A 24,382-nucleotide genomic window follows, 5' to 3' on the forward strand; every position below is an offset into this window, starting at 1 on the left:
GTGGCAGAGCCAGGCCCAAAGCCATCCTGGGTGTCCCTTCCTGGCCGTCCTGCCTGTCCCTGCCTCCCATGGGCAGCATGGGCTGCGCTGGGGGCTTGGGAGCTGCCGGAGACAGAATTGGGACTGTCCAGCCTGGAGAGGAGCAGCTTTGGGGTGAGCTCATTGTGGCCTCCAGGACCTGGAGGGACCCAACAAGAAACACAGAGAGAGACGAGGGACTGAGGGACAGCACACAGGGAACGGCTTCCACTGCCAGGGGACAGGGCTGGATGGGATATTGGGATGGAATTCCTGGCTGGGATGGAATTCACGGAGCAGCTGTGGGCACCCCTGGATCCCTGGCAGTGCCCAAGGCCAGGCTGGAGCCCCCTGGGATGGTGGAACATCCCTGCCATGGCACTGGCTGTTCCTCCGTGTCCCTTCCGACCCAAACCATTCACTCCGTGATTCCTGCCGGCTCTAAGGCGGATGAGGGCGCATAGGGATGGTTTGGAGCCCGGGCCCTGAGCTCCGTTCCAGCCCGGTGTCCCCGGGCCCGGCGGGGGCTCCGGCCGGTGCTGCCCCCGCGCTCCTCCCCGCCCGCAGGGGGCGCTGCAGCACCGGCCCGCCCCGAGCATGCGCACTGTGGGCATCCTGCGGGACAGGGGCGGGGCGGGCCGGACCAGACCCACCGGAGCCCGGGACCGCTGCTTGCCACCGGGCTCGGCCGTACCGCCTTCTGCTAGTGCCGAGCCCCCGTGCCCGGCTCTGAGGGCGGCCTCACCGACCCCGGTGCCCTGGGCCGGTTCTTCACCCTCCCGCTGCCGGTGTGACTTTCAACCCGCTGCAGCCCGGGCGGGGCGGGGCTGTCCCTGCTGGTCGCTGTTGCTCCGGTGTCGCCTCGCTGCGGTCCCGGTGCAGGCGCGGGGACACTCACGTGGTGCCGGCGAGGCGGAACAGCCTCCCGACCATAGAGTCCGCGCGATAGAGCGGCGCGGCCGCGCACGCGCTCTGCGCAGGCCCCGCCCCTCGGCGACGCCGCCCTATAAGAGGGCTCCGGCTGACGTCAGCGCTCTCTTCCGCCCGCTCTGCGCTCGCCAGCGAGACAGGGCCGAGCCGCCGCCATTGCCGTGACCCCCCCGCCCCGCAGCATCCGCCGCCATCCGCCACCATGGTGAGCCCCCACCGCCCCCCGCCACTCCCGGCGGGATCAGCGGCCTCCGCGCTTCCCGTATCGCTGCGGATGGCGATTCCGCGAGCGCCCCGGGTCACACGGTGGCGGCTGCGGCCTGTGCTGCTGGACTGGGCCGCAGCTGCGGGGCGAGGGTGGGGCGGCGAGAGGAGGCCGGTCCGGGCGGCCGTGACACCCCCGGAGCCGGCAGGAGCCGCCGGTGTCGTTGCCGGGGCTGCCGTTGGCCCGCGGGGCTCGGGAGCGGCCGCGCTGATGTGGCAGCGCGGTGGTGGCGCCGGGGACGGGGCGCTGCGGTGCCGGTCGTGCCTTATGTAACGCTGCGGTCTGGGCTGTCACCGGCACCCGCACCGGCCCGGGCTCGGCTTTGGGGGCGATTTGTGCCCCGTACCCGCTGACACCGCGGCTTGAGGGACACGGGCTGGGAGGGGTTGGTGCCGCAGCCCCGCTGCGGTGCCCTTGCTGCGGGTTGTGTTGTCAGCCAGGCAGAGGTGGTGTCACCGCGGTTATGGCAGGTATTTATGGGCGATTCGGCTTCCTTGGAATCGCCAAAGCTGGTTTTGTACACGCTGAGTCCCCCTTCTCCCCTCCCTCAAGGTGAACTTCACAGTAGACCAGATACGGGCCATCATGGACAAAAAGGCCAACATCAGGAACATGTCCGTGATCGCCCACGTGGACCACGGCAAGTCCACGCTGACGGATTCCCTGGTGTGCAAGGCCGGGATCATCGCCTCGGCTCGGGCCGGCGAGACCCGATTCACCGACACCCGCAAGGACGAGCAGGAGCGGTGCATCACCATCAAATCCACGTGAGTGCCCTCCCTCGGGCTCCTGCTGCTCCCTGGGCTGGGCTCCTCCAGGAAGTGGAAGAAAACTTGGTCTAGTCCAGAAGTTCATCTCTGCTCATGAGGGTCTTGAATGGTGGAGCAAACTTGTGCTCAGTCATTGAGCAGTTTTTTGCTGGGTGCTGGGGAAGCAGGAGCTTCATCCACCCAGTTGAGCACCAAGATTGTTGGATGAACTGTGGATGCAGTGTGGAGACCCTTGGGAGCATCTCTGGGGATGTTCCTGTTGGCTGTGCTGCCACAGGCAGTGTGAGGACTCTGGGGCTGGAAAAGGGTTTGGATTAGTAAGAAAACCTTAAATCCATGATTTGGGAATGGAACCCTTAATGGGTGCTGGAGGACTGCAGGGAGTTGGAGGAGGTTGGGATTCTGGAGGATGTTGTGGTTTAGGAAGGACAGGTTGTAGCCTGTGCTCGTGTTATCTCACACCCTGACCTCCCTGGAATACACTTCAGGAAATCCTGGAGCCCAGCATTCAGGTGGGAAAAGATCTCCAAGGTCACCAACTCCATCCTTGTCGAGCAGAGCACTGGGTGCCACCTCCAGTGGTGGCAGCAGTTTTGTGTGGGGCAAAACACTTCTAAACTTCAGAGAAGAACGACACAGATCATCATTTTAATGGTTTCTTTTCTTTCAGAGCCATTTCTCTCTTCTACGAGCTCTCTGAGAACGACTTGGCCTTCATCAAGCAGAGCAAGGATGGTTCTGGTTTCTTGATCAACCTCATTGACTCCCCTGGGCACGTGGACTTCTCCTCAGAGGTCACTGCAGCTCTGCGAGTCACTGACGGTGCCCTGGTCGTCGTGGACTGTGTCTCTGGTGAGGTTTCCTGCAGCTGGACAGGATTTTGGGGGATTTGTGCTGGGATTTGGAGCTGGGGGTAGCTCAGTGCTGACTGCTGCTGTGTTTGGCAGGCGTGTGCGTGCAGACAGAGACCGTGCTGCGTCAGGCCATCGCCGAGAGGATCAAGCCCGTGCTGATGATGAACAAGATGGACAGAGCGCTGCTGGAGCTGCAGCTGGAGCCAGAGGAGCTGTACCAGACCTTCCAGCGCATCGTGGAGAACGTCAACGTCATCATCTCCACCTACGGAGAGGGAGAGAGCGGCCCCATGGGCAACATCATGGTGAGGGAGGCTCTGAGCATGGGATGGAGCCGCTGTGGGGAGAGGGAGCAGCTCCCTGCTCAGGGAGAATTCCCTGTCCCAGGTGGAGAATGGGGGATTGTGAGATTGTGAGGGTGCCTCAACTCCAAGGCTTGGGGCTCCTGCTGGCTCCCCTCCCAAATTTCCTGTTCCAGGCCTGAGCAAATAAAGGCTGGGATTGATGCCCAGAGCAGCTGTGGCTGCCCAGTCCCTAAAGAGTCCAAGGCCAGGCTGGACGGGGCTTGGAGCACCCTGGGATCATGGAACGTGTCCATCCCCATGGCAGGGGTGGAATGGAATGGTCTTAATGGTGCCTTCCCACCTTAATGTTCCTGGGAAGGGAGCAGGGCTGTGGGTGACGGGTTCTGAGGACAACCTGGAGGTGTCCAAACCTTGCTACTCCTCTTGGGAAGAATGGGAATCCTGCCTGCCTGTGAACCTGAGCACACACCTGCTGGGAGTGGAGGAAAACCAACCCAGCCCTGTGGTGCAAAGCTAAACTGGTGCCTGTCCCAGCCCTCAGAGTGGGACAGAACTATTCACAATCTCAGTGTCCCATTTTGTGCTGGGGTGTTTTGGGGTGGGCTGAGCTGCTCCCCTGACCCAGCTCTGCTGTTCCCCCTCAGATTGACCCGGTGCTCGGGACCGTGGGCTTCGGCTCGGGCCTGCACGGCTGGGCCTTCACCCTGAAGCAGTTTGCTGAGATGTACGTGGCAAAGTTTGCTGCCAAGGGAGATGCCCAGCTCAGCCCAGCTGAGCGTGCCAAGAAAGTCGAGGACATGATGAAGAAGCTGTGGGGAGACAGGTGAGGAGGGGATGGGGGTGGTTGAATTCCAGATCAGCTCTGCATGGCTGCAGCCTGGCACTGCAGAGGGTGGGTAAAGGGGCAGGGCGTGGTTGTGCCTGGTCTAACAGGAGTTAATTACATTTGGGTGAGTGCTGGAAGGCTGAAGGAGGGGGAAGGCAGGAAATGGCTCTTCCTCAGCAGCCCTGGGCTCTGCCCTGAGCAGGCAGGACAAGCTGTGAGTCTGGAGCTGACCTGAGCATGGACAATTGTCTGATTTCCTTCTCCCTGCAGGTACTTTGACCCGGCTACTGGCAAATTCAGCAAATCTGCCACCAGCCCTGATGGAAAGAAACTGCCCAGGACCTTCTGCCAGCTCATCCTTGACCCCATCTTCAAGGTGAGTTCCTCAGGTTCCTCCTTGGCCGGCACCTCCTGCTCTGCGCTTCTGTTCCGTGCGTGATGATGGAAAATTTCTTCACTTTGACCTGACGTGTTTGATTGAAGAAATTCAGCTGTCTGACACACCTGGGGGCACATGGGCTGTGTCTCCTGGGGGCAGGCTGGGTGCTGAGGAGGAGCAGGAGTTCTCTGCAGCTGCTCCAGGCTGGGTCAGTGCTCCAATGGCTGCTCTTGTCACAGGTTTTCGATGCAATCATGAACTTCAAGAAGGAAGAGGCTGCTAAACTGATTGAGAAACTGGACATCAAGCTGGACAGTGAGGACAAGGACAAGGAGGGCAAACCCCTGCTGAAGGTGAGGCTGGTTTGAGTTCTCTGGGGAGCAGCTGAGCAGTTGTGCTGCTCCAGCTGTGTCAACATCAACCTACTTGGGAGACTGGGAGGTGGGAAAGGAGGAGGAGGTGTGAACCATGTTGGGAACCCTCTGACTGGGTGCTGCTGCTCTGCCAGGCCGTGATGAGGCGGTGGCTGCCAGCTGGAGATGCCCTGCTGCAGATGATCACCATCCACCTGCCTTCCCCCGTCACAGCCCAGAAGTATCGCTGCGAGCTGCTCTACGAGGGCCCCCCTGACGATGAGGCTGCCATAGGTAGGTGTACTGGTTTAGGGCAAATTTGTTAAAGAATCTGCAAAAGAGGGCCCCTCCAGAAAGCGAAACCCACACGGCCCCTCCCCCCAACCGGTTCGGGAAAAAATTCCTCGGAGAGAGGTGGAAAGAACCTGTTTATTTGACTGGCCCCGCACCCCCCAGCACACAAAATGAACAATACCCGATGACACCGCTCTGAGAAAGATGGCAAAATCAGAAAGTCTCTTTCGGGGGTGGTTGCTCTGTTCTCAGTCCCTCCAGCGCTGGGGCAGCCGCTGCAGCCGAACCCTTGGTGTTCCCGGGTCCCAGTCCGGAGCAGGTTCGAGATGGTCACAGGAACAGGAGAGGAAAAACAGTCCAGGAAGCAATGTGGACTGTTTAGCTAAACTAGCTAATAAGCAGAGGCAGAAAGCAGAGCAGAAGCAAGAGCAGAAAAAGAGAGTAAGCAAAAGCAGCAAGCAAAAGCAGCAAGCCCAAAGCTGGAAGTAAAAAAAAACAGCTCTGTCTACTGCTTGTCTCTGTGTCCTGATAAGAGAAACCCAAACAAAACTTCCACTTCAGTGCCGGTCTTAAAGGCACAGAACAGATGAATGGGGATATACAAGCATCATAACGTCACCCCAGGACAGTAGGATGGGAGTTGCTGCCAGCTAGAGCTGGTTTCAGCTCTAGCACACCTCTAACCAGCTTGTTCTCCCTGTGCACAGCTCAGGAGTGTCTGGGATTGAGTCTGTATCTTTTCTAGCATGGCTCAAACAGTTAAGTGGCTCACAGCTCGGTTCTAGAGCACTGAGCTGGTTTAGTAATCTCAGTAGCCAGAGGATCTACCTAAACCTAGATTTGTTGAAGACATTCCTTGGTGATGTGATCTTCCATGAAATCTCAGAATAGATTGGGTTGGAAGAGATCTTGGAGGTCAGCCCCATCTCCTGCCATGGCAGGGACACCTTCCACTGTCCCAGGCTGCTCCCAGCCCCATCCAGCCTGGCCTTGGGCACTGCCAGGGATCCAGGAGCAGCTACATCTGCCCTGGGCACCTGTGCCAGGGCCTCACCTCCCTTCCAGGGAACAATCCCTTCCCAGTATCCCATTTATCTCTGCTCTCTGGTAGTAGGAAGCCATTCTCCATTTCCTCTTGTCCAGACAAAAGCCCTTGGGCTGGGACAGTGGGTGCAGGTCTTGAGTTGGGGTTTGGGCTGGGTACCAGATCCTCAATACCTCTGGGCTAAGCTGGTCTCTCTCACCTTGCAGGCATTAAGAACTGTGACCCCAAAGGCCCCCTGATGATGTACATCTCCAAAATGGTGCCAACCTCTGACAAGGGACGATTCTACGCTTTTGGCCGTGTCTTCTCTGGTCTCGTCTCTACTGGCTTGAAAGTCAGAATCATGGGACCAAACTACACCCCTGGCAAGAAGGAGGATCTGTACCTGAAGCCAATTCAAAGGTGGGTCCTGGCTGGGGTGCTGAGGGGTTCTGGTGCTGTCTCAGGTCTCTTCTCGTGTCTGAGGCCTGTCAAGGTGCTTGGCTATGGGCTGAGTGGGATCTCCTCCCCTTCCCAACCTCACTAACCCACCTTTCCCTTCAGGACCATTCTCATGATGGGCCGCTACGTGGAGCCCATCGAGGACGTGCCTTGTGGAAACATCGTGGGGCTGGTTGGTGTGGACCAGTTCCTGGTGAAGACTGGAACCATCACCACCTTCGAGCACGCCCACAACATGAGGGTGATGAAGTTCAGCGTCAGCCCCGTGGTGCGCGTGGCCGTGGAGGCCAAGAACCCGGCCGACCTGCCCAAGCTGGTGGAGGGGCTGAAGCGCCTGGCCAAGTCTGACCCCATGGTGCAGGTGAGTGGGTAATGCAGGGATGGATCTAAGGATGCTGCCTCCACTCCTGGGAAAGCATTGAGTTGGGTGTTGGTCCCTGGCTTGGTGCTGTGACACCACCAGATTGGTGGGGAGAACATCTAGAGGTCAAAACCAAAAACCACAGAGAGTTGCTGGTGTTTGTGGCTGTGGCTCATTCTGAGCTTCCCCTGCTGTTGCCAGTGCATCATTGAGGAGTCTGGGGAGCACATCATCGCTGGCGCTGGGGAGCTGCACCTGGAGATCTGCTTGAAGGACCTGGAGGAGGACCACGCCTGCATCCCCATTAAGGTAGAGAGGCTGAGTGCTGGCTGAGCTCAGGGTTGGGGGTGTGGGATCTCAGGATCTGAGTCCTGAGATGCTGAGCCACCGAGAGCACCCTTGGGGGGCTCGGGAGTCCTGGAATGTTCCAGAAGTGTCTGGTGGCTGGACTTTGATCCTACACAGGAGACGACACCTGTATGAGGATAGGAGGATTTCACCGGGGTGAATGGTGAAGGGATTAGTTAATTAGAGGGTGAGACACAGGGTTTAGGATTTATGTACAGGGGGGTTTAGAGAAGTAAGATGGAGGAATTGGGGCGTGTCCTGTCCTTGTTCTTCTTCTTCTCCATCTTCTTTGGTGATGGTGGCACTTTTGGATTGGTTATTACTGAAAGTGCACCGGGCAATAAGAATAAATGGTATTGGGGAAAAATGATAAATATTGTACACGTCACCATGGGTATAAAGATAGGTGACTGTCTGGAGGGCAGCACAGTGTGCTCATGGCTGGCTGCTGAGCAGAGCTCTGTCGGGCTGAAAGAAAATCTTTTAGATAAACAATTAATAAACATAAAAACCGAAAGAAGAACTGAAGCCTCTTCTCGTCCTTTGATTCGCGGGCTGCCCCAAGGCCACTCTGGGCCTTTCCAGGCCCTTTAAACAGCCGAAAACCCGACAGGGGGTTTGCCCAGCTGTGGTGCCTCACACCCTCCTGTCCCGCAGAAATCGGATCCCGTGGTGTCGTACCGCGAGACGGTGAGCGAGGAGTCCAACGTGATGTGCCTTTCCAAGTCCCCCAACAAACACAACCGGCTGTACATGAAGGCGCGGCCCTTCCCCGACGGGCTGGCCGAGGACATCGACAAGGGCGAGGTGTCGGCGCGCCAGGAGCTGAAGCAGCGGGCGCGGTACCTGGCCGAGAAATACGAGTGGGACGTCACCGAGGCCAGGAAGATCTGGTGCTTCGGGCCCGACGGCACCGGCCCCAACATCCTCACCGACATCACCAAGGGAGTGCAGTACCTCAACGAGATCAAGGACAGCGTGGTGGCCGGCTTCCAGTGGGCCACCAAGGAGGTGAGCGCTGCTGGCTTGGTCTGGGTGGCATCCAGGGTTCAACACATCCGTACTTTTGTAATGCTTCTCATGGAGCAAAATGTAATATCTGAACAGACCAGTGAATAACACAGCTGGCTTCGTGAGGAAAGGTGCTCTGAGGGTATTGGCTTTATCTAGCAATTATTTTAAGGATTAGACAGGACTGCAGGGTAAATTGACAAACTGGCAACAGCAACAGGAAGGATTCATTTTCCTGTTTACCATTCAGTTTCAGTCTGAGGGAAATTTCAGGTCAGCAACCTCTGTGACATTACTGAGACCCAAAAAAACCAATTTCCCTTGGCCAAATACTTGGGTTTCAGCACCATAAATGTGTGACAGCTCTTGTGGCTTGAACCTCAGAGCTGATCATGAGGATGCTGCAGTGCTGGCACAGGGCTGGGAGCTGATGCCCCTTAAGTTGGGAAAGATCTCCCAGAGTCCAACCTTTGTAGGTTTGAAGGTTCATCCCTCAGCAGGGAGGTCAGGTGGCTCCTGGGTGGGCTTGCTGCTCAAGTGCGCGGGGGCGTCCACGGCCCTGGAATCCGGCTGTCTGGTGAGGGGCGAAGGCCAGGGCCCCTGCGCATCAGAAAACAGCCCCCCTCGGCATCTTGGCCTCGGGCTGAGCTGGGGGATAGCTCGGAGCAGCGCAGTGAGAGACGAATTAGGAGGCGACCACTTGCTGGGGGTAAACTGTCAGTTTATTACAGAAGAACCAACAAGGAGGGGAAACACCCAGCAAATGGCCCCGAACAGGGGGCAGGAGAGGGTTTTAAGGGAAAAGGGGGGAAGAAGGCAGGGAAACCCGGCTATCCAATAGAAATACATATTTGGAGGTACGAAACATAACTGATATACCAAAGTAACCAACTGTTATAAATCATAGGAGGGGCTCCGGGGCTACAGCCAACCATAACTCCCAGAGAAAAGAAAATTCTCGAAACCTGGGAGGAGAAAAGGAGTGATTGACTGAGCCCAAGGAGGAAACAACTTTCACTTTATAAGAGAAACCAAGGGAGGAGCAGTTTCATTTCCATAGCAACCTAACTGACAGGGTAGCAGCAGGAAGTCCTGGGAAAGGGAGAAACCATTTAATACAGAAAATGGGGGGAGCAAACTAACAAACTTAAGAACACACCACAGCACTCAAGGAGCTGCTTCCACAGAGCCCCTGTGAGCCAGGGCAGCAGCGCCCACGTGCCCCAGGTGGTGACGTGCCCCCGTTGTGCCCTGGCAGGGGGTGCTGTGTGAGGAGAACATGCGCGCCGTGCGTTTCGACGTGCACGACGTGACCCTGCACGCCGACGCCATCCACCGCGGCGGCGGCCAGATCATCCCCACGGCGCGGCGCTGCCTCTACGCCTGCGTGCTGACCGCCCAGCCCCGCCTCATGGAGCCCATCTACCTGGTGGAGATCCAGGTGAGCAGCCCTAATGGGATATCTACCAATATCACAGGTGGGATGTGCCTCGGCTTGGCTGGCCCTTGGTGCACTGCGGTGTTTGACCCCACAGACACTTTTGGCCAGCTGGGTGCTGTAATGGGCACTTGGAGACAAGTGCAGGCTTTCAGGAGCTCTGGTGGTGGTGGGATGGAGCCTCCTCCATGGAGGTTCTGCTCCTCAGGTTTCCCTCTGTGGAAAAGCTTTAAGGGGATGGTGAAGGAAAGGAGTCGGTTCTGAAGGAGGGTTTGGATCCAGAGCTTTATTCTGGCCTCTGAATGCAGCACCAGCTCCACAGAACTCCCTGAGCCTGTGGTTGCTGTTCCTTTAAGCCCCAGGAGAGGGGCAGGGAGCCACCAAGCAGGGACAGGAGGGGAGGGACAAAGGACACCTGGATGGCCCAGTGCCCCCCAGGGATAGAGAGCATCCTTTGAATCTGCCAATCCCTTCTGGAATTCCAGGACTGACAGCACTGGGAGGGGTCAGGGTGGGGAATGGAGATGTGACTGACACACCTGGGAGGGAATCTTCAGGAGAGGGACCCAGGTTCTGAGGTAAACCCTGAAATCACAACACAACCCAGCCCCTGGCAGCCCTCAGGGAAGGGGGGACAGCAGCTGGGTGCAGTCCTGACCCTGGTCTCTCCTGCAGTGCCCGGAGCAGGTGGTGGGAGGCATCTATGGAGTGCTGAACAGGAAACGTGGCCACGTGTTTGAGGAGACCCAGGTGGCCGGGACCCCCATGTTCGTGGTCAAGGCCTACCTGCCTGTCAACGAGTCCTTTGGTGAGTGCTGGGGCCAGGCTGGGAGGGACAGCCCTGGCAGGGCCTCAGGAGATCCTTGGGCTGAGCTGTTCACCCAGCACTGAGCCACATCCACACACATGGGGACACCAGCCCTGCCCTGGGCAGCCGTGCCAGGCTTGACCATCCTTCTGGGGAAAAAGCTTTCCTAGAAATCTCCAACCCTCCCTTGGTACGGCTTGGGGGTGTTCCCTCTCATCCTGTCACTTGTTGTCTGGGAGAAGAGACCAAGGCTGCAGAACATTTTGGGTTGGAAGGGACATTTCAATGTCTTCAGTGCCACCCCTGCCATGGGCAGGGACACCTTCCACTGTCCCTGGCCTTGGACATTTCCAGGGATCCAAGGGCAGCCACAGCTGCTCTGGGAATTCCATCCCAACCCTTCCCAGCATCCCATCTATCCCTGCCCACTGGCAGTGGGAATCCATTCCCCATGTCCTGTCCTTCCATATGTTTGTACAAGGTCCCTCTCCAGTTTTAGGCATTGGAATGGTCTCTAAATTCTTCCTGGAGCCTTTTTTCCATTCCCACCTCCCATTGGTTGGGATCTCAGGAGGCTTTTGAGAGCTGCTCTGAGTTCCTCCAAGGAAAGGAGGAAAGATCTCTGCATGGACGCAACATTGAACTGCAACCACTCCTGTCCCAGCTCACCTTTTCTCTTGTCCCTCGCAGGTTTCACAGCAGATCTGAGGTCCAACACGGGTGGCCAGGCCTTCCCCCAGTGTGTCTTTGACCACTGGCAGATCCTGCCCGGGGACCCCTTCGACAGCGCCACCAGACCAGCCCAGGTGGTGGCCGAGACCCGCAAGCGCAAAGGGCTCAAGGAAGGAATCCCTGCCCTCGACAACTTCCTGGACAAACTCTAATGACACTCATGGAACTCTGGGAGAGCAGGAAAAATTTAATTAATTAGCGTTATCACCCATGCCGCCAGGGGCTAGACGCCTGTGACCACCATCTTGTTAATTAAATGGGTTTCATAGCGATTTTGAGAACTTCAAATGAGGAAAACAAACAAAAAGAAAAAAAAAAGCCTTATAGGTTTCTGTGTTGCACATGACTCATCTTTGCCATTGTAACTAAAACATTTCCACTAGATCTGCCCAATTCTGTATTTATTTGACTCAAAAAAAAAAAAAATACTGCTGCAGAATGGCCTGGAAGGGAGTGGGGCGTGCTTAAAGAGGACAAGGAAAATGGGGGGAAAGAGAGAGGGGGTGAGGATGCCTTATCTGCAGCCTGACTGTCCGTCGTGCCCATCGCCGCCTGTATTAGTGCCACTGGAATTAATAAAATTGGATAAATGGTGACGAAAAGTGAATTTTTTGGGGTTTTTAAGGGTGAGGGTGGCGCCCTCTGGTGGGGGTGAAGGGGTGGTGCTGCCTTGGCCACGCCCACCCGCGAACGGCGGGGCGGGGCCTCTGGCGGGGAGTGGGCGTGGCTTGGATGAATAGGGGTGCTGCGATGTGGGCGTGGCTTCATGCGGGGGTGGGCGTGGTTGTGTGGGAGGGGGCGGGGCCTACTGTGCTGGAATGTGGCGGCGGCGACGCGGGCGGCGGCGGCCCAGGTTGGGAACGGGGGCCGGTGCTGATGAGGGGTCCGTGAGGGGCCGTGTGGGGCCAGGAGGGGCTGTGCGGGTGCGAGAGGGGTGATGGACGGAGGCTGCGTGGCGTGGGGAACGAGGGATGGCGCGGGGAGCGGTGCGTGGGGATTGTGAGGCCTGTGGGGTGGGGTGGGGAAGGAAAGGGAGGAATGAGGGGGCTGTGGGTGTGGGGCTGTGGGGCTGGGAGGGGCTGCGGGTCGGGAAAGGGGTGGAGAGGGATTGGGGGGCCTGTGGGATGGGGAGGGGCGGTGTGGGAGCGGGTTGGGAGGGGCTGGAAAAGGAGGGGCAGGGATTGGGATGGGGAGGGATTGGGGGGCCGTGGGTGTGAGAGGGGCTCTGGGGAGTTGGGGTGGGGAGGGGCTGTGGGACTGGAAAAGCAGGGGCAGGGATTGGGATGGGGAGGGATTGGGGGGCTGTGGGTGTGAGAGGGGCTCTGGGGAGCTGGGGTGGGGAGGGGCTGTGGGGCAGGAAAGGGATGTGCAGGGATTGGGAGCTGAGTGGGTCTGGGGGCGGTGGGGCAGGGAGGGTCAGTGGAGGGGAAATGGGCCAGGAAAGGGATGAGGATTGGGTGGACAGCGGGTGTGGGGCCTGTGGAGCAGGGAGAGGCTGTGATCCCCTTCCCTTCTCTATCCCCGGGCTTTTGGGGTGCGGTGAGACCGGGGAATGAGCCCGTGGTTCTGCCGCCCGGCCCGGGGCTGTGCATCCCCCGGGATCCCTGTGCTGGGTGTCGGTGTGAGCTCCGGGACTCAGCCCCCCTATTCCCGGTGCTGATCCCTGGGTGTCGGTGTGAGCTCCCGGACTCAGCCCCCCTATTCCCGGTGCTGATCCCTGTGTGCTGTGTGAGCTCCGGGACTCAGCCCCCCTATTCCCGGTGCTGATCCCTGGGTGCTGTGTGAGCTCCCGGACTCAGCCCCCCTATTCCCGGTGCTGTGTGAGCTCCCGGGACTCAGCCCCCCTATTCCCGGTGCTGATCCCTGGGTGCTGTGTGAGCTCCGGGTCTCAGCCCCCCTATTCCCGGTGCTGTGTGAGCTCCGGGACACAGCCCCCCTATTCCCGGTGCTGTGTGAGTTCCCGGACTCAGCCCCCCTATTCCCGGTGCTGATCCCTGGGTGCTGTGTGAGCTCCCGGACTCAGCCCCCCTATTCCCGGTGCTGATCCCTGGGTGCTGTGTGAGCTCCCGGACACAGCCCCGCTATTCCCGGTGCTGATCCCTGGGTGTCGGTGTGAGCTCCCGGACTCAGCCCCCCTATTCCCGGTGCTGATTCCTGTGTGTCGATGTGAGCTCCCAGACACAGCCCCCCTATTCCCGGTGCTGATCCCTGGGTGCTGTGTGAGCTCCCCGGACTCAGCCCCCCTATTCCCGGTGCTGTGTGAGCTCCCGGACTCAGCCCCCCTATTCCCGGTGCTGATCCCTGTGTGTCGGTGTGAGCTCCCGGACACAGCCCCCCTATTCCCGGTGCCACAGGTGCTGATCCCCGGCTGCTCCCGCTCCTGACACCCAGCGCTGGCAGCGGCGGGGCGGCTCCCGCTCCCAAGGCCCCGCAGCCATGTCCACCTTCCGCCAGGAGAGCGTGGAGGATTTCTATGAGATGGGAGAGGAGCTGGGCAGGTGAGGCTCATCCCGCTGCCTTCTCGGGGGTCTCCATGGCTGCAGCCCTGCCGGGAGCTCCTCTGGATCCTCCTGCTGGGTCCCCGCGCTGTCCCTGTGTCCCTCTGCAGGCAGCAGGGCCGGGGCTGGGCACAGTCAGGCATCTCTGGCAGATGGAGATTTTTTTAAAAGCGTTAATTAACATTGTTCCCGGTGGAGCTCCGGTCCGGGGCTGGCGGCTTCCGGCTCTCCTCGCCTGGCCCCGCGCCTGTGGGAGGGATCCAGGGTGACTCAGAGCCCGCAGATGGGATTTAATCAGCCGGGATGCAGAGGCGGCGCTGGGGGAGCCGGGATCCTGCAGCGCTGCCGCGGCCGTGGCCCCTCCTCGGGCACTGGGGCAGCAAAAGCGTTCTGGGTCACTGAAGTGGGTTTTTTTTCAAAGCAGAGGAACTTGCAGGAGTTGCTGCAGGTTCTTTGGCCTCTCTGTGGCTGGGGTTGTTTGTGAGCCATGGGGAGGGATGTGGTGGCCATGGCTGGACCCACTCTGCACCCCAGGGCTGTGCGTGTCCCTGGCCACCATCCTGGGCTGTGTAAAGGTATAAAAGGAGACTCCCTTGCCATGATTCAGGGATGGATAAAGGAGTCTCCCTGGCTATAATCCAGAGATGTATAAAGGAGTTTCCCTGGTCATGATTCAGGGATGGATAAACGTGTAAAGGAATCTTGCTGGCCATGATTCAGGGATGTATAAAGGTGTCTCCCTGACCATAATCCAGGGATGTTTAAAGGTTAAAAGGTGTTTTGCTGGCCATGATCCAGGGATGTATAAAGGTGTAAAGAAGTCTCCCTGACCATGATTCAGGAGTGGATAAAGGTATAAAGGAGACTCCCTTGCCATGATTCAGGGATGGATAAAGGAATCTCCCTGGCCATAATCCAGGGATGTTTAAAGGTATAAAGGTGTTTTGCTGGCCATGATTCAGGGATGGATAAAGGAATCTCCCTGGCCATGATTCAGGGATGGATAAAGGTGTAAAGGAGTCTTGCTGGCCATGATTCAGGGATGTATAAAGGTGTCTCCCTGACCATAATCCAGGGATGTATAAAGGTGTTTTGCTGGCCATGATCCAGGGATGTATAAAGGTGTAAAGAAGTCTCCCTGACCATGATTCAGGAATGGGTAAAGGTATAAAGGAGACTCCCTTGCCATGATTCAGGGATGGATAAAGGAATCTCCCTGGCCATGATTCAGGGATGGATAAAGGTATAAAGGAGACTCCCTTGCCATGATTCAGGGATGGATAAAGGAATCTCCCTGGCCATGATTCAGGAATGTACAAAGGTGTAAAGGAGTCTCAGGTCCAGGTGCAGTCTCTCTGATTTCAGGCATTTTCCCTCCACCTGCCTCCTCCATCAGGGCTTTGGGGTCTCCTGGAACCGCTGGGCTCTGGGGTTTGCTCCTGAGGGCTCCTGGCAAGGAAGGGAGGGCAGGTGGGGGCATCTCCAGCAGCACCTGAAGAGCCCAGGGAGGATTGGCAGCTGCCACATTCCTGGCAGGAATTTGCCACAGCTCGGGAGCGGGCGGGTATTGGAATATGTATCCCAATATAACCAGTTAGATGGTGCCTGGGCCAGTTCTGACCCTCGCTGCTGGGCCAAAGGCAGCACTGCGGTGTTTTACCCCAGAGATACCTTGGCTGGTGGAGAGTGCAGCGGGGCACAAGACAGGACTCCGTTTCCTCAGGAGAGAGAGCTTCTGGCGATGGTGGAGAGAAAGGGAGTGGATTCTGCTAGAAGGTTGCCAGATGTTTATTCCATTGGTACAGAGATGTCTGCACTGGGCCACTGCTGCTAACAGAATGGAGGCCGCATGGTCTCATTCACATTTTAAGCTCAGGGCAGGGGAAGGGGAGGGGACAGGTGAGCCACCAACCAGGTGAAGGGGCAGGGTCTCAAAGGACTAGGGACACCTATCACACGACGCCTTGCTGGTATGTTAGCCTGACTGACAGGGCACACTCAGCGAGGGGCGAGGGGGAAGGGAGAAGGTAAAACAGGATATTGCAACACACCACAACAGGTGGGCATCCCCAGATCCCAGCTCAGGGCACTCCTGGGATGGAACCCTCACCCTGCAGTGCCCGGGCAGGACGAGCTGAGCTCCCTGTCCCCGCAGCGGGCAGTGCTGAGCTCCCTGTCCCCGCAGCGGGCAGTGCTGAGCTCCCTGTCCCCGCAGCGGGCAGTGCTGAGCTCCCTGTCCCCGCAGCGGGCAGTGCTGAGCTCCCTGTCCCCGCAGCGGGCAGTGCTGAGCTCCCTGTCCCCGCAGCGGGCAGTGCTGAGCTCCCTGTCCCCGCAGCGGGCAGTGCTGAGCTCCCTGTCCCCGCAGCGGGCAGTTCGCCATCGTCAGGAAGTGCCGCGAGAGGAAGACGGGGCTGGAGTACGCGGCCAAGTTCATCAAGAAGCGGCGGCTGTCGTCCAGCCGCCGGGGCGTGAGCCGCGAGGAGATCGAGCGCGAGGTGGACATCCTGCGCGAGATCCAGCACCCCAACATCATCACCCTGCACGACATCTTCGAGAACAAGACCGACGTGGTGCTCATCCTGGAGCTGGTGTCCGGCGGGGAGCTCTTCGACTTCCTGGCCGAGAAGGAGTCGCTGACGGAGGAGGAGGCCACGCAGTTCCTCAAGCAGATCCTGGACGGGGTGCACTACCTGCACTCCAAGCGCATCGCCCACTTCGACCTCAAGGTGAGCTCTGGGAGCTGCAGGCACGCCCTGGGAGCAGGGATGAGCCCCAGGTGGGCACTGGGAGCTGCAGACACCCTGTGTTCAGCACTGGGAGCTGCAGACACCCTGTGTTCAGCACTGGGAGCAGGGATGATCCTCAGGTGGGCACTGGGAGCTGCAGACACCCTGTGTTCAGCACTGGGAGCAGGGATGAGCTCCAGGAGCTGCAGACACCACTCTGGGAGCAGGGATGAGCCCCAGGTGGGCACTGGGAGCTGCAGACACCCTGTGTCTGCGTGCAGGGAGCAGGGATGAGCTCCAGGATTCAGCACTGGGAGCTGAATGAGCCTCCAGCTGAATGAGCCTCCAGGTGAGCTCTGGGAACTTTCAGACACTGTGTTCAGCTCTGGGAGCAGGGATGAGCCCCAGGTGAGCTCCAGGAGCTGCAGACACCACTCTGGGAGCAGGGATGGGCCCCAGGTGAGCTCTGGGAACTTCAGACACTGTGTTCAGCACTGGGAGCAGGGATGAGCCCCCAGATGGGGTCTGGAAATCAGTGAGGGTCAGTGCACTCCTGCAGAGCAGTGGGGCTGGTGCTTGGGATCTCATCCTCTCCTCTGGTTCTTGGGATCTCTCCCAGTTTGAGGCACATCCTCTCCTGTGGTGTTTGAGATTTCCCTCAGTTTGAGGCACTCATCCTCTCCTCTGATGTTTGAGATTTCCCTCAGTTTGAGGCACTCATCCTCTCCTCTGGTTCTTGGGATCTCTCCCAATTTGACACATTCATCCTCTCCTCTGGTGTTTGAGATTTCCCTCAATTTGAGGCACTCATCCTTCCACTCTGGTGTTTGGGATCTCTCCTAATTTGAGGCACTCATCCTCTCCTCTGGAATGAGGAGCCCAGGGCAGCTCCCCCAGGCTGCTGTGTGGGCACAGCCCCAGCCCCTCTCCCCCCACAGCCAGAGAACATCATGCTGCTGGACAAGAACGTGCCAAACCCTCGCATCAAACTCATCGACTTCGGCATCGCCCACAAGATCGAGGCTGGCAACGAGTTCAAGAATATCTTTGGGACCCCAGAGTTTGTGGGTGAGCGTTCCTGGGGGCTCCTTGGGGTACTGAAAGCTTTGGATTAACCCTGGAGAGACACCCAGCACTGTGGTGCTGCTGCCAGGATGTGTCCATGGGGCTTCCTTCCCCCACAATAAATCCATTTTTCCTTTTTCCTCCTAAAGCCCCAGAAATTGTGAACTACGAGCCCCTGGGGCTGGAGGCTGATATGTGGTGAGTGATTCCCCTCCTGAACCCTTCCATGGCTCCAGCAGCCAAACCCCTGGTGCCAAAAGCTCTGTGGGACTTCATCCTCCTCTGTGGGACTTCATCCTCCTCTGTGGGACTTCATCCTCCTCTGTGAGACTTCATCCTCCTCTCCCTCTCTCTTCCAGGAGCATCGGGGTCATCACCTACATCCTGTGAGTATGAGGCAGCTCTGGAGGGGACAGGGCTGCAGGATGAGCCCCCTCCTCGGGCTGGAGCCTTTTTGGGGTGCCCCAACCCACTCTCTCCTCAGGCTGAGCGGAGCCTCCCCGTTCCTGGGGGAGACGAAGCAGGAGACGCTGACCAACATCTCTGCTGTCAACTACGACTTCGATGAGGAATATTTCAGCAACACCAGCGAGCTGGCCAAGGACTTCATCCGCCGCCTGCTGGTCAAGGACCCCAAGTGAGGGACAGGAGCAGAGCTGGGGTCTCTGGGAGAGGGGACAGTCCCCAGTGTGGGACAGGAGCAGAGCTGGGGTGTCTGGGAGAGGGGACAGGAGCAGAGCTGGGGTGTCTCTGGGAGAGGGGACAGTCCCCAGTATGGGACAGGAGCAGAGCTGGGGTGTCTCTGGGAGAGGGGACAGTCCCCAGTGAGGGACAGGGACAGAGCTGGGGTGTCTCTGGAAGAGGGGACAGTCCCCAGTATGGGACAGGAGCAGAGCTGGGGTGTCTGGGAGAAGGGACAGTCCCCAATGTGTGGGACAGGAGCAGAGCTGGGGTCTCTGGGAGAGGGGACAGTCCCCAGTGAGGGAGAGGAGCAGAGCTGGGGTGTCTGGGAGAGGGGACAGTCCCCATTATGGGACAGGAGCAGAGCTGGGGTGTCTGTGGGAGAGGGGACAGGAGCAGAGCTGGGGGTGTCTCTGGGAGAGGGGACAGTCCCCAGTGTGGGACAGGAGCAGAGCTGGGGTGTCTCTGGGAGAGGGGACAGTCCCCAGTGTGGGACAGGAGCAGAGCTGGGGTGTCTCTGGGAGAGGGGACAGTCCCCAGTATGGGACTGGAGCAGAGCTGGGGTGTCTGGGAGAGGGGACAGTCCCCAGTGAGGGGCAGGAGCAGAGCTGGGGTCTCTGGGAGAGGGGACAGGAGCAGAGCTGGGGTGTCTCTGGGAGAGGGGACAGTCCCCAGTGAGGGGCAGGAGCAGAGCTGGGGTCTCTGGGAGAGGGGACAGTCCCCAGTGAGGGACAGGAGCAGAGCTGGGATGTCTCTGGGAGAGGGGACAGTCCCCAGTGAGGGACAGGGACAGAGCTGGGGTGTCTCTGGGAGAGGGGACAGTCCTCCCTGCCCACCCTGCTGTGCACAGGCAGCTCCCTCTCCCCTGCCTGGCCAGGGTGGGGTGAATTCTGGGATCATCCCAAGGGTGCAGGAGCTCCACTGGGGTTTGGGAGGGTTTGAGCTGGGCCCCCAGGGCTCTGGGTTTGGGAAGGAGCAGTGGGGACAGGAGGCTCCCACATCATCCTCTGCCTGTTTCTCTTGGGAGGCAGTTTGAGGGGCTGGGGGCTGGATGCAGCTCCTGCCTGGGGGGCCCTGAATGCACTGACTTTGTCCAGGCTCAGACCCCAAAGGCAATCACAGGATCCAAGCTGCTTTTGCAGGGCTGTAACAGGGAGAGAGGAGATCCCTGATCGCAGCCTTGCTGTGCTTGCAGGAAGCGAATGACCATCGCCCAGAGCCTGGAGCACCCTTGGATTAAGGTGAGAAGTCAAAGAATCGGCATTTTTGGTGCCTGAGCCCCCCGAGGCCGGGGCTGTGCTGCTCCCCCAGCCCTGTGGGGGCCGGTTTGGTGTCACTGCCTGTGGCGCTGCTGCAGCCACCGCTGTCCCCGCCGCAGGTGATCAAGAGGAGGAACGTGCGCAACGAGGACAGCGGCAAGAAGCCCGAGCGGCGCCGGCTGAAGACCACGCGCCTCAAGGAGTACACCATCAAATCCCACTCCAGCATGCCCCCCAACAACACCTACATCAACTTCGAGCGCTTCTCCAAGGTCATGGAGGAGGTGGCTGCGGCCGAGGAGAGCCTCCGAGAGCTGGGCAGGAACAAGAAGTCCTTCCAGGAGGACATCGAGGCGCTGCTGTCCATCTACGAGGAGAAGGAGTCGTGGTACAAAGAGGAGAACGAGAGCATCAGCCAGGACCTGCGGCAGATCCGGCAGGAGCTGCACAAGACGGAGGCGCTGAAGAAGCAGGCGCAGGAGGAGACCAGGAGCGTGGTGCAGGCGGCCAACGGGCTCAAGCGGCGCTACCGCAAGCTGGAGAACCACTACGAGGCCCTGGCCAAGCAGGTGGCGTCGGAGATGAAGTTTGTGCAGGAGCTGGTGTGGTCCATCGAGAGGGAGAAGCTGCAGAGCAGCGAGGGCGACGGCAGCATCCGCTAACCCTGCTCACCCCCGGGGCTGGGGCTGCTCCCGGTGCCCCTGCTCACCCCTGGGGGCTCTGCTCACCCCTGGGGGCTCCTCAATGTCCCTGCTCACCCCCGGGGCTGGGGCTGCTCCCGGTGCCCCTGCTCCTTCCTGGGGCTGGGGCTGCTCCTGGTGCCCTTGCTCACTCCTGGGGGCTGGGGCTCCTTCCCGGTGCCCCTGCTCACCCCATGGTGCCCTTGCTCACCCCTGGGTGCTCCTCAGTGTCCCTGCTCCTCCCTTGGGGCTGGGGCTGCTCCCGGTGCCCTTGCTCACCCCTGGGTGCTCCTCAGTGCCCCTGCTCACCCCTGGGGGCTGCACTGCTCCCCACTCCCCCTGCTCATTCCTTGGGGCTGGGGCTCCTTCTCGGTGCCCCTGCTCACCCCATGGTGCCCCTGCTCACCCCTGGGTGCTCTCCAGTGTCCCTGCTCACCCCTCAGTATCCCTGCTCACCCCTGGGTGCTCCTCAGTGTCCCTGCTCACCCCTGGGTGCTCCTCAGTGTCCCTGCTCACCCCTCGGTGTCCCTGCTCACCCTGGCAGTGCCCCCAGCCCGGTGTGCAGGGGGGTTTGTGCCTCCCTGGAGCCCCCTCCCCAGGGGCTGGGGCTGTGCCACCCCAGGGCTTCCCACGGGCCTGGCTCCTGTCCCTGCCCTCCCCAGGGTGTTTGTCCCCTCCTGTCACCCAGATCCCGGCCTGCCCCGGTGCCCCAGGGTGGGGTTGGTGGGGTTGGTGGGCAGAGCTCCCCCCTGCCCTGCAGCAGCAGCAGCAGCAGCAGCAGCCACGCACGGGCTGGGACCAAGGACTGATCCCTGCGTGGCCTCACGCTCCGCAGCCCCCCTGCTCCCCACATTCCCCCCAGGCTGCTGCACCCCCCGTCCCAGCCCTGGCTCCCCCTTTTCCCACAATAAAGGTTTCTGTCTAGTGGGGTGGCTGCCTCAGCTCCTGCCGTGGAGGGACAGGGCTTGGGAGGAAGATCAGGATGTGCCCTGTGGTGACAACTCCCCCACTGTGCTCCCATCCCAGAGGGAATTCCTTAATTTGGGGGGAAAATGCTTTTTATTCCTTGTGAAACCCAGTGCTGGTGGGTGAGCTCGCTGTGGGCATGGAGGGAGGTCTGGGGGTGCTCTGTGGGGTGTTCCCAGGCTGGGGGAGCCCTCAGCTCCTCCTGCCTGAGATCCCTCACTCCTGGGGACAGGGGGAGCCAGGTCCCAAAGCGTTCTCACGTTCCAGAGAACCCCAGGGCAGGGAGCACGGTTCCCGTTTATCAGAACAGGGAGCACGGTTCCCGTTCACCAGAGCAGGGAGCACGGTTCCCGTTTATCAGGGCAGGGAGCACGGTTCCCGTTCACCAGAACAGGGAGCACGGTTCCCGTTTATCAGAACAGGGAGCACGGTTCCCCTTTACCAGAGCACGGTTCCCCATTTATCAGAACAGGGAGCACGGTTCCCGTTCACCAGAACAAGGAGCACGGTTCCCGTTTACCAGAACAGGGAGCACGGTTCCAGTTTACCAGAACAGGGAGCACGGTTCCCGTTTCCCAGAGCACGGTTCCCGTTTATCAGAGCAGGGAGCACGGTTCCCCATTTATCAGAACAGGGAGCACGGTTCCCAGGGCAGGGAGCACGGTTCCCCGTTTACCAGAACAAGGAGCACGGTTCCCCGTTTACCAGAACAGGGAGCACGGTCCCCGTTTACCAGAGCAGGGAGCACGGTTCCCATTTCCCAGAACAGGGAGCACGGTTCCCGTTCACCAGAGCAGGGAGCACGGTTCCCGTTTACCAGAGCAGGGAGCACGGTTCCCGTTTATCAGAGCAGGGAGCACGGTTCCCGTTTATCAGAGCAGGGAGCACGGTTCCCGTTTACCGGAACAGGGAGCACGGTTCCCGTTTACCAGAACAGAGAGCACGGTTCCCGTTTCCCAGAACAGGGAGCACGGTTCCCGTTCACCAGAGCAGGGAGCACGGTTCCCGTTCACCAGAGCAGGGAGCACGGTTCCCGTTAACCAGAGCACGGTTCCCGTTTACCAGAGCACGGTTCCCGTTTACCCGGGCAGGGAGCACGGTTCCCGTTCACCAGAACAAGGAGCACGGTTCCCGTTTATCAGAGCAGGGAGCACGGTTCCCGTTTACCAGAGCACGGAGCACGGTTCCCGTTTTCCCCGTGTTCCCCGGGAGCCCCGCGGGTTTCCCGCCTGCCCGCGGCCCCCGTTCACCAGGATGCAGCAGAATTTGATCCGGGGAATCACCAGCCAAATGCCAAATGCCAGAGCATGGCAGGCGTTCCCTGGCTGGCCAGGGCGGCTTCACCTCCAGCTCAGCCCCAGCCACAGCCCCAGGGGATTTGCTCCATTTAGGGATTGTCACTGTTTTGTGTCTCCCTGGGGATCCGGGGGGCTGTGCCCCCTGTCCCTGTCCCTGCTGACGTCCCAGCAGGTGCAGCTTTCACCCCCGTGCACGGGACACTGTGATCATTTAATCTGCCTGCTGTTCCCTGCCAAGGCTCTCGGCTGCCAGGGGAGGTGACCGGGGCTGTGCCAGTGTCCAGCAGGGCCACCAGCCCTGGCCACGTGAGTGAGGGGACACCTGGGGGCTCGGGGTGCCCACCCAGGCCCTGTTTGTGGGGGCAGTGGGTGAAAGGATGGATGGAAATCCCATAGCCCCGGCTGTTGCCGGGCTGGGCAAAGGGCACATAGTGAGAAACATTTCCTGCATTCTCCTCCTGCTCAGGCTTTGGGTTTCACACTCCCAAAAGGCTCCTGGAAGTCACCAGGTCATTCCCGGTGCAGCAGGGGGATCTCACTCACGTGGATGCAGGGAATGACACCAGAACAGCTCGAAAAAAGCAGAATTTGGGGGGTGATTCGTGATGGCACAGATCTGCTCATCCCGCAGGAACGGGCTGTGCTGCCCTGGGGGTTCCATTGCTGACCTTCCCAGGATGTTCTGGGAACGTCACCCCCCCGTGACGTTTCCCCTCTGTGCACAGACACCAAAATTCCTTTTTTAGGCTCCCATTTCTGCTTCCCAGAGTTTGGCAGGAGATGGGAGCGAGGGCTTTTCCCTTATAAGTCTTCACAAACCCCAAACGCTTCTGTGCATTCAAACCAACGGGTGCAGGCACAGGAACCCCCCTGGGCAGGGCTGAGCTCTGGGCAGGGCTCCCTGCTCTGGTGTGTTCTTAAGTTTGTTAGTTTGCTCTCCCATTTTCTGTATTAAATGGTTTCTTCCTTTCCCAGGACCCTGCCAGTTAGGTTGCTATGGAAATGAAACTGCTCCTCCCTTGGTTTCTCTTATAAAGTGAAAGTTGTTTCCTCCTTGGGCTCAGTCAATCACTCCTTTTCTCCTCCCAGGTTTCGAGAATTTTCTTTTCTCTGGGAGCCCCTCCTATGATTTATAACAGTTGGTTTCTTTGGTATATCAGTTATGTTTTGTACCTCCAAATGTGTATTTCTCAGGGTGGCAGCAGTGTCCCTGCCCGGGGACAGTGCCATCGCTGTGCCATCGTGTGCCCACATCCCTGCCTGGCACAACAGGGAAACCATCGGGGTGGGATGAGCACAAGGAGAGGGGTCTGGCTCCACTCGGGCTGCTGAAAGCCCCCCCTTGGTGGGTTTTTGAGTTATTAACTAAAATTAAATTAATTAATTAAAAGCAGCTGCTTTTCCAGAGCACAGTTTTTAATTCAGGCCTCAAAATCTTGTATGGGCAGGCTCCACAAACGTTCAGGGATGGCACTGCTTGGCACTGCCCTCTCTCAATCTGAAATCTGGATGCTGGTTTACCTTTAATGCCTGAAATGGTTCCTAAGGAAGCACAGTTCTCATTTCTTTTCAGGGATGGCACTGCCCTCTCAGGCTGAAATCTGGATGCTGTTTCACCTTTAATGCCTGTAATGGTTTAGGGAAGCACAGTTCCCATTTCTCTTCACAGATGGCACTGCCCTCTCAGTCTCAAATCTGGATGCTGGTTTAAGTTGAATACCTGAAATGGTTCCTAGGGAAGCACAGTTCTCATTTCTCTTCAGGGATGGCACTGCCTTCTCTCAGGCTGAAATCTGGATGTTATTTTACCTTTAATGCCTGAAATGGCTCCTAGGGAAGCACAGTTCTCATTTCTTTTCAGGGATGGCACTGCCCTCTCTCAGGCTGAAATCTGTTTTAAGTTTAATACCTGAAATGGTTTAGGGAAGCACAGTTCTCATTTCTCTTCAGAGATGGCACTGCCCTCTCTCAATCTGAAATGTTTTAAGTTTAATACCTGAAATAGTTCATAAGGAAGCACAGTTCTCATTT

At 58.9% G+C, this 24,382-nt stretch overlaps 2 protein-coding genes and 1 non-coding gene across 4 annotated transcripts; all 3 read left to right on the forward strand.

Moving 5' to 3' along the window:
* Positions 1 to 968: 968 nt before the first annotated feature.
* Positions 969 to 11,631, forward strand: EEF2 (eukaryotic translation elongation factor 2). The gene is made up of 15 exons (XM_074528943.1): positions 969 to 1,153; positions 1,766 to 1,980; positions 2,654 to 2,835; positions 2,931 to 3,142; positions 3,787 to 3,965; positions 4,239 to 4,344; positions 4,587 to 4,700; positions 4,856 to 4,994; positions 6,246 to 6,441; positions 6,583 to 6,841; positions 7,043 to 7,150; positions 7,847 to 8,200; positions 9,459 to 9,641; positions 10,314 to 10,446; positions 11,137 to 11,631. The coding sequence occupies exons 1-15, from the start codon at positions 1,151 to 1,153 to the stop codon at positions 11,328 to 11,330; spliced, it is 2,577 nt and encodes an 858-aa protein (XP_074385044.1). The 5' UTR covers positions 969 to 1,150; the 3' UTR covers positions 11,331 to 11,631.
* On the forward strand, positions 4,401 to 4,469 carry LOC113460648 (small nucleolar RNA SNORD37). The gene has a single exon (XR_003382473.1). It is a non-coding gene; the product is annotated as a small nucleolar RNA SNORD37 (small nucleolar RNA).
* Positions 11,632 to 11,896: 265 nt separating the features above from the next.
* DAPK3 (death associated protein kinase 3) lies at positions 11,897 to 21,016 on the forward strand. Of its 2 annotated transcripts, none has more exons than XM_074528944.1 (10): positions 11,897 to 12,031; positions 13,533 to 13,676; positions 16,042 to 16,402; positions 17,341 to 17,470; positions 17,617 to 17,665; positions 17,827 to 17,853; positions 17,952 to 18,104; positions 19,344 to 19,389; positions 19,527 to 20,264; positions 20,561 to 21,016. In XM_074528944.1, the coding sequence occupies exons 2-9, from the start codon at positions 13,615 to 13,617 to the stop codon at positions 20,067 to 20,069; spliced, it is 1,371 nt and encodes a 456-aa protein (XP_074385045.1). In that variant the 5' UTR covers positions 11,897 to 12,031; positions 13,533 to 13,614; the 3' UTR covers positions 20,070 to 20,264; positions 20,561 to 21,016. The 2 variants fall into 2 exon arrangements, with proteins under 2 accessions (XP_074385045.1, XP_074385046.1); XM_074528945.1 differs by having other exon boundaries at positions 11,960 to 12,061.
* Positions 21,017 to 24,382: the final 3,366 nt, after the last annotated feature.

The sequence above is a fragment of the Zonotrichia albicollis genome, chromosome 29 (assembly GCF_047830755.1).
Source record: "Zonotrichia albicollis isolate bZonAlb1 chromosome 29, bZonAlb1.hap1, whole genome shotgun sequence".
Classification (NCBI taxonomy): domain Eukaryota; kingdom Metazoa; phylum Chordata; class Aves; order Passeriformes; family Passerellidae; genus Zonotrichia; species Zonotrichia albicollis.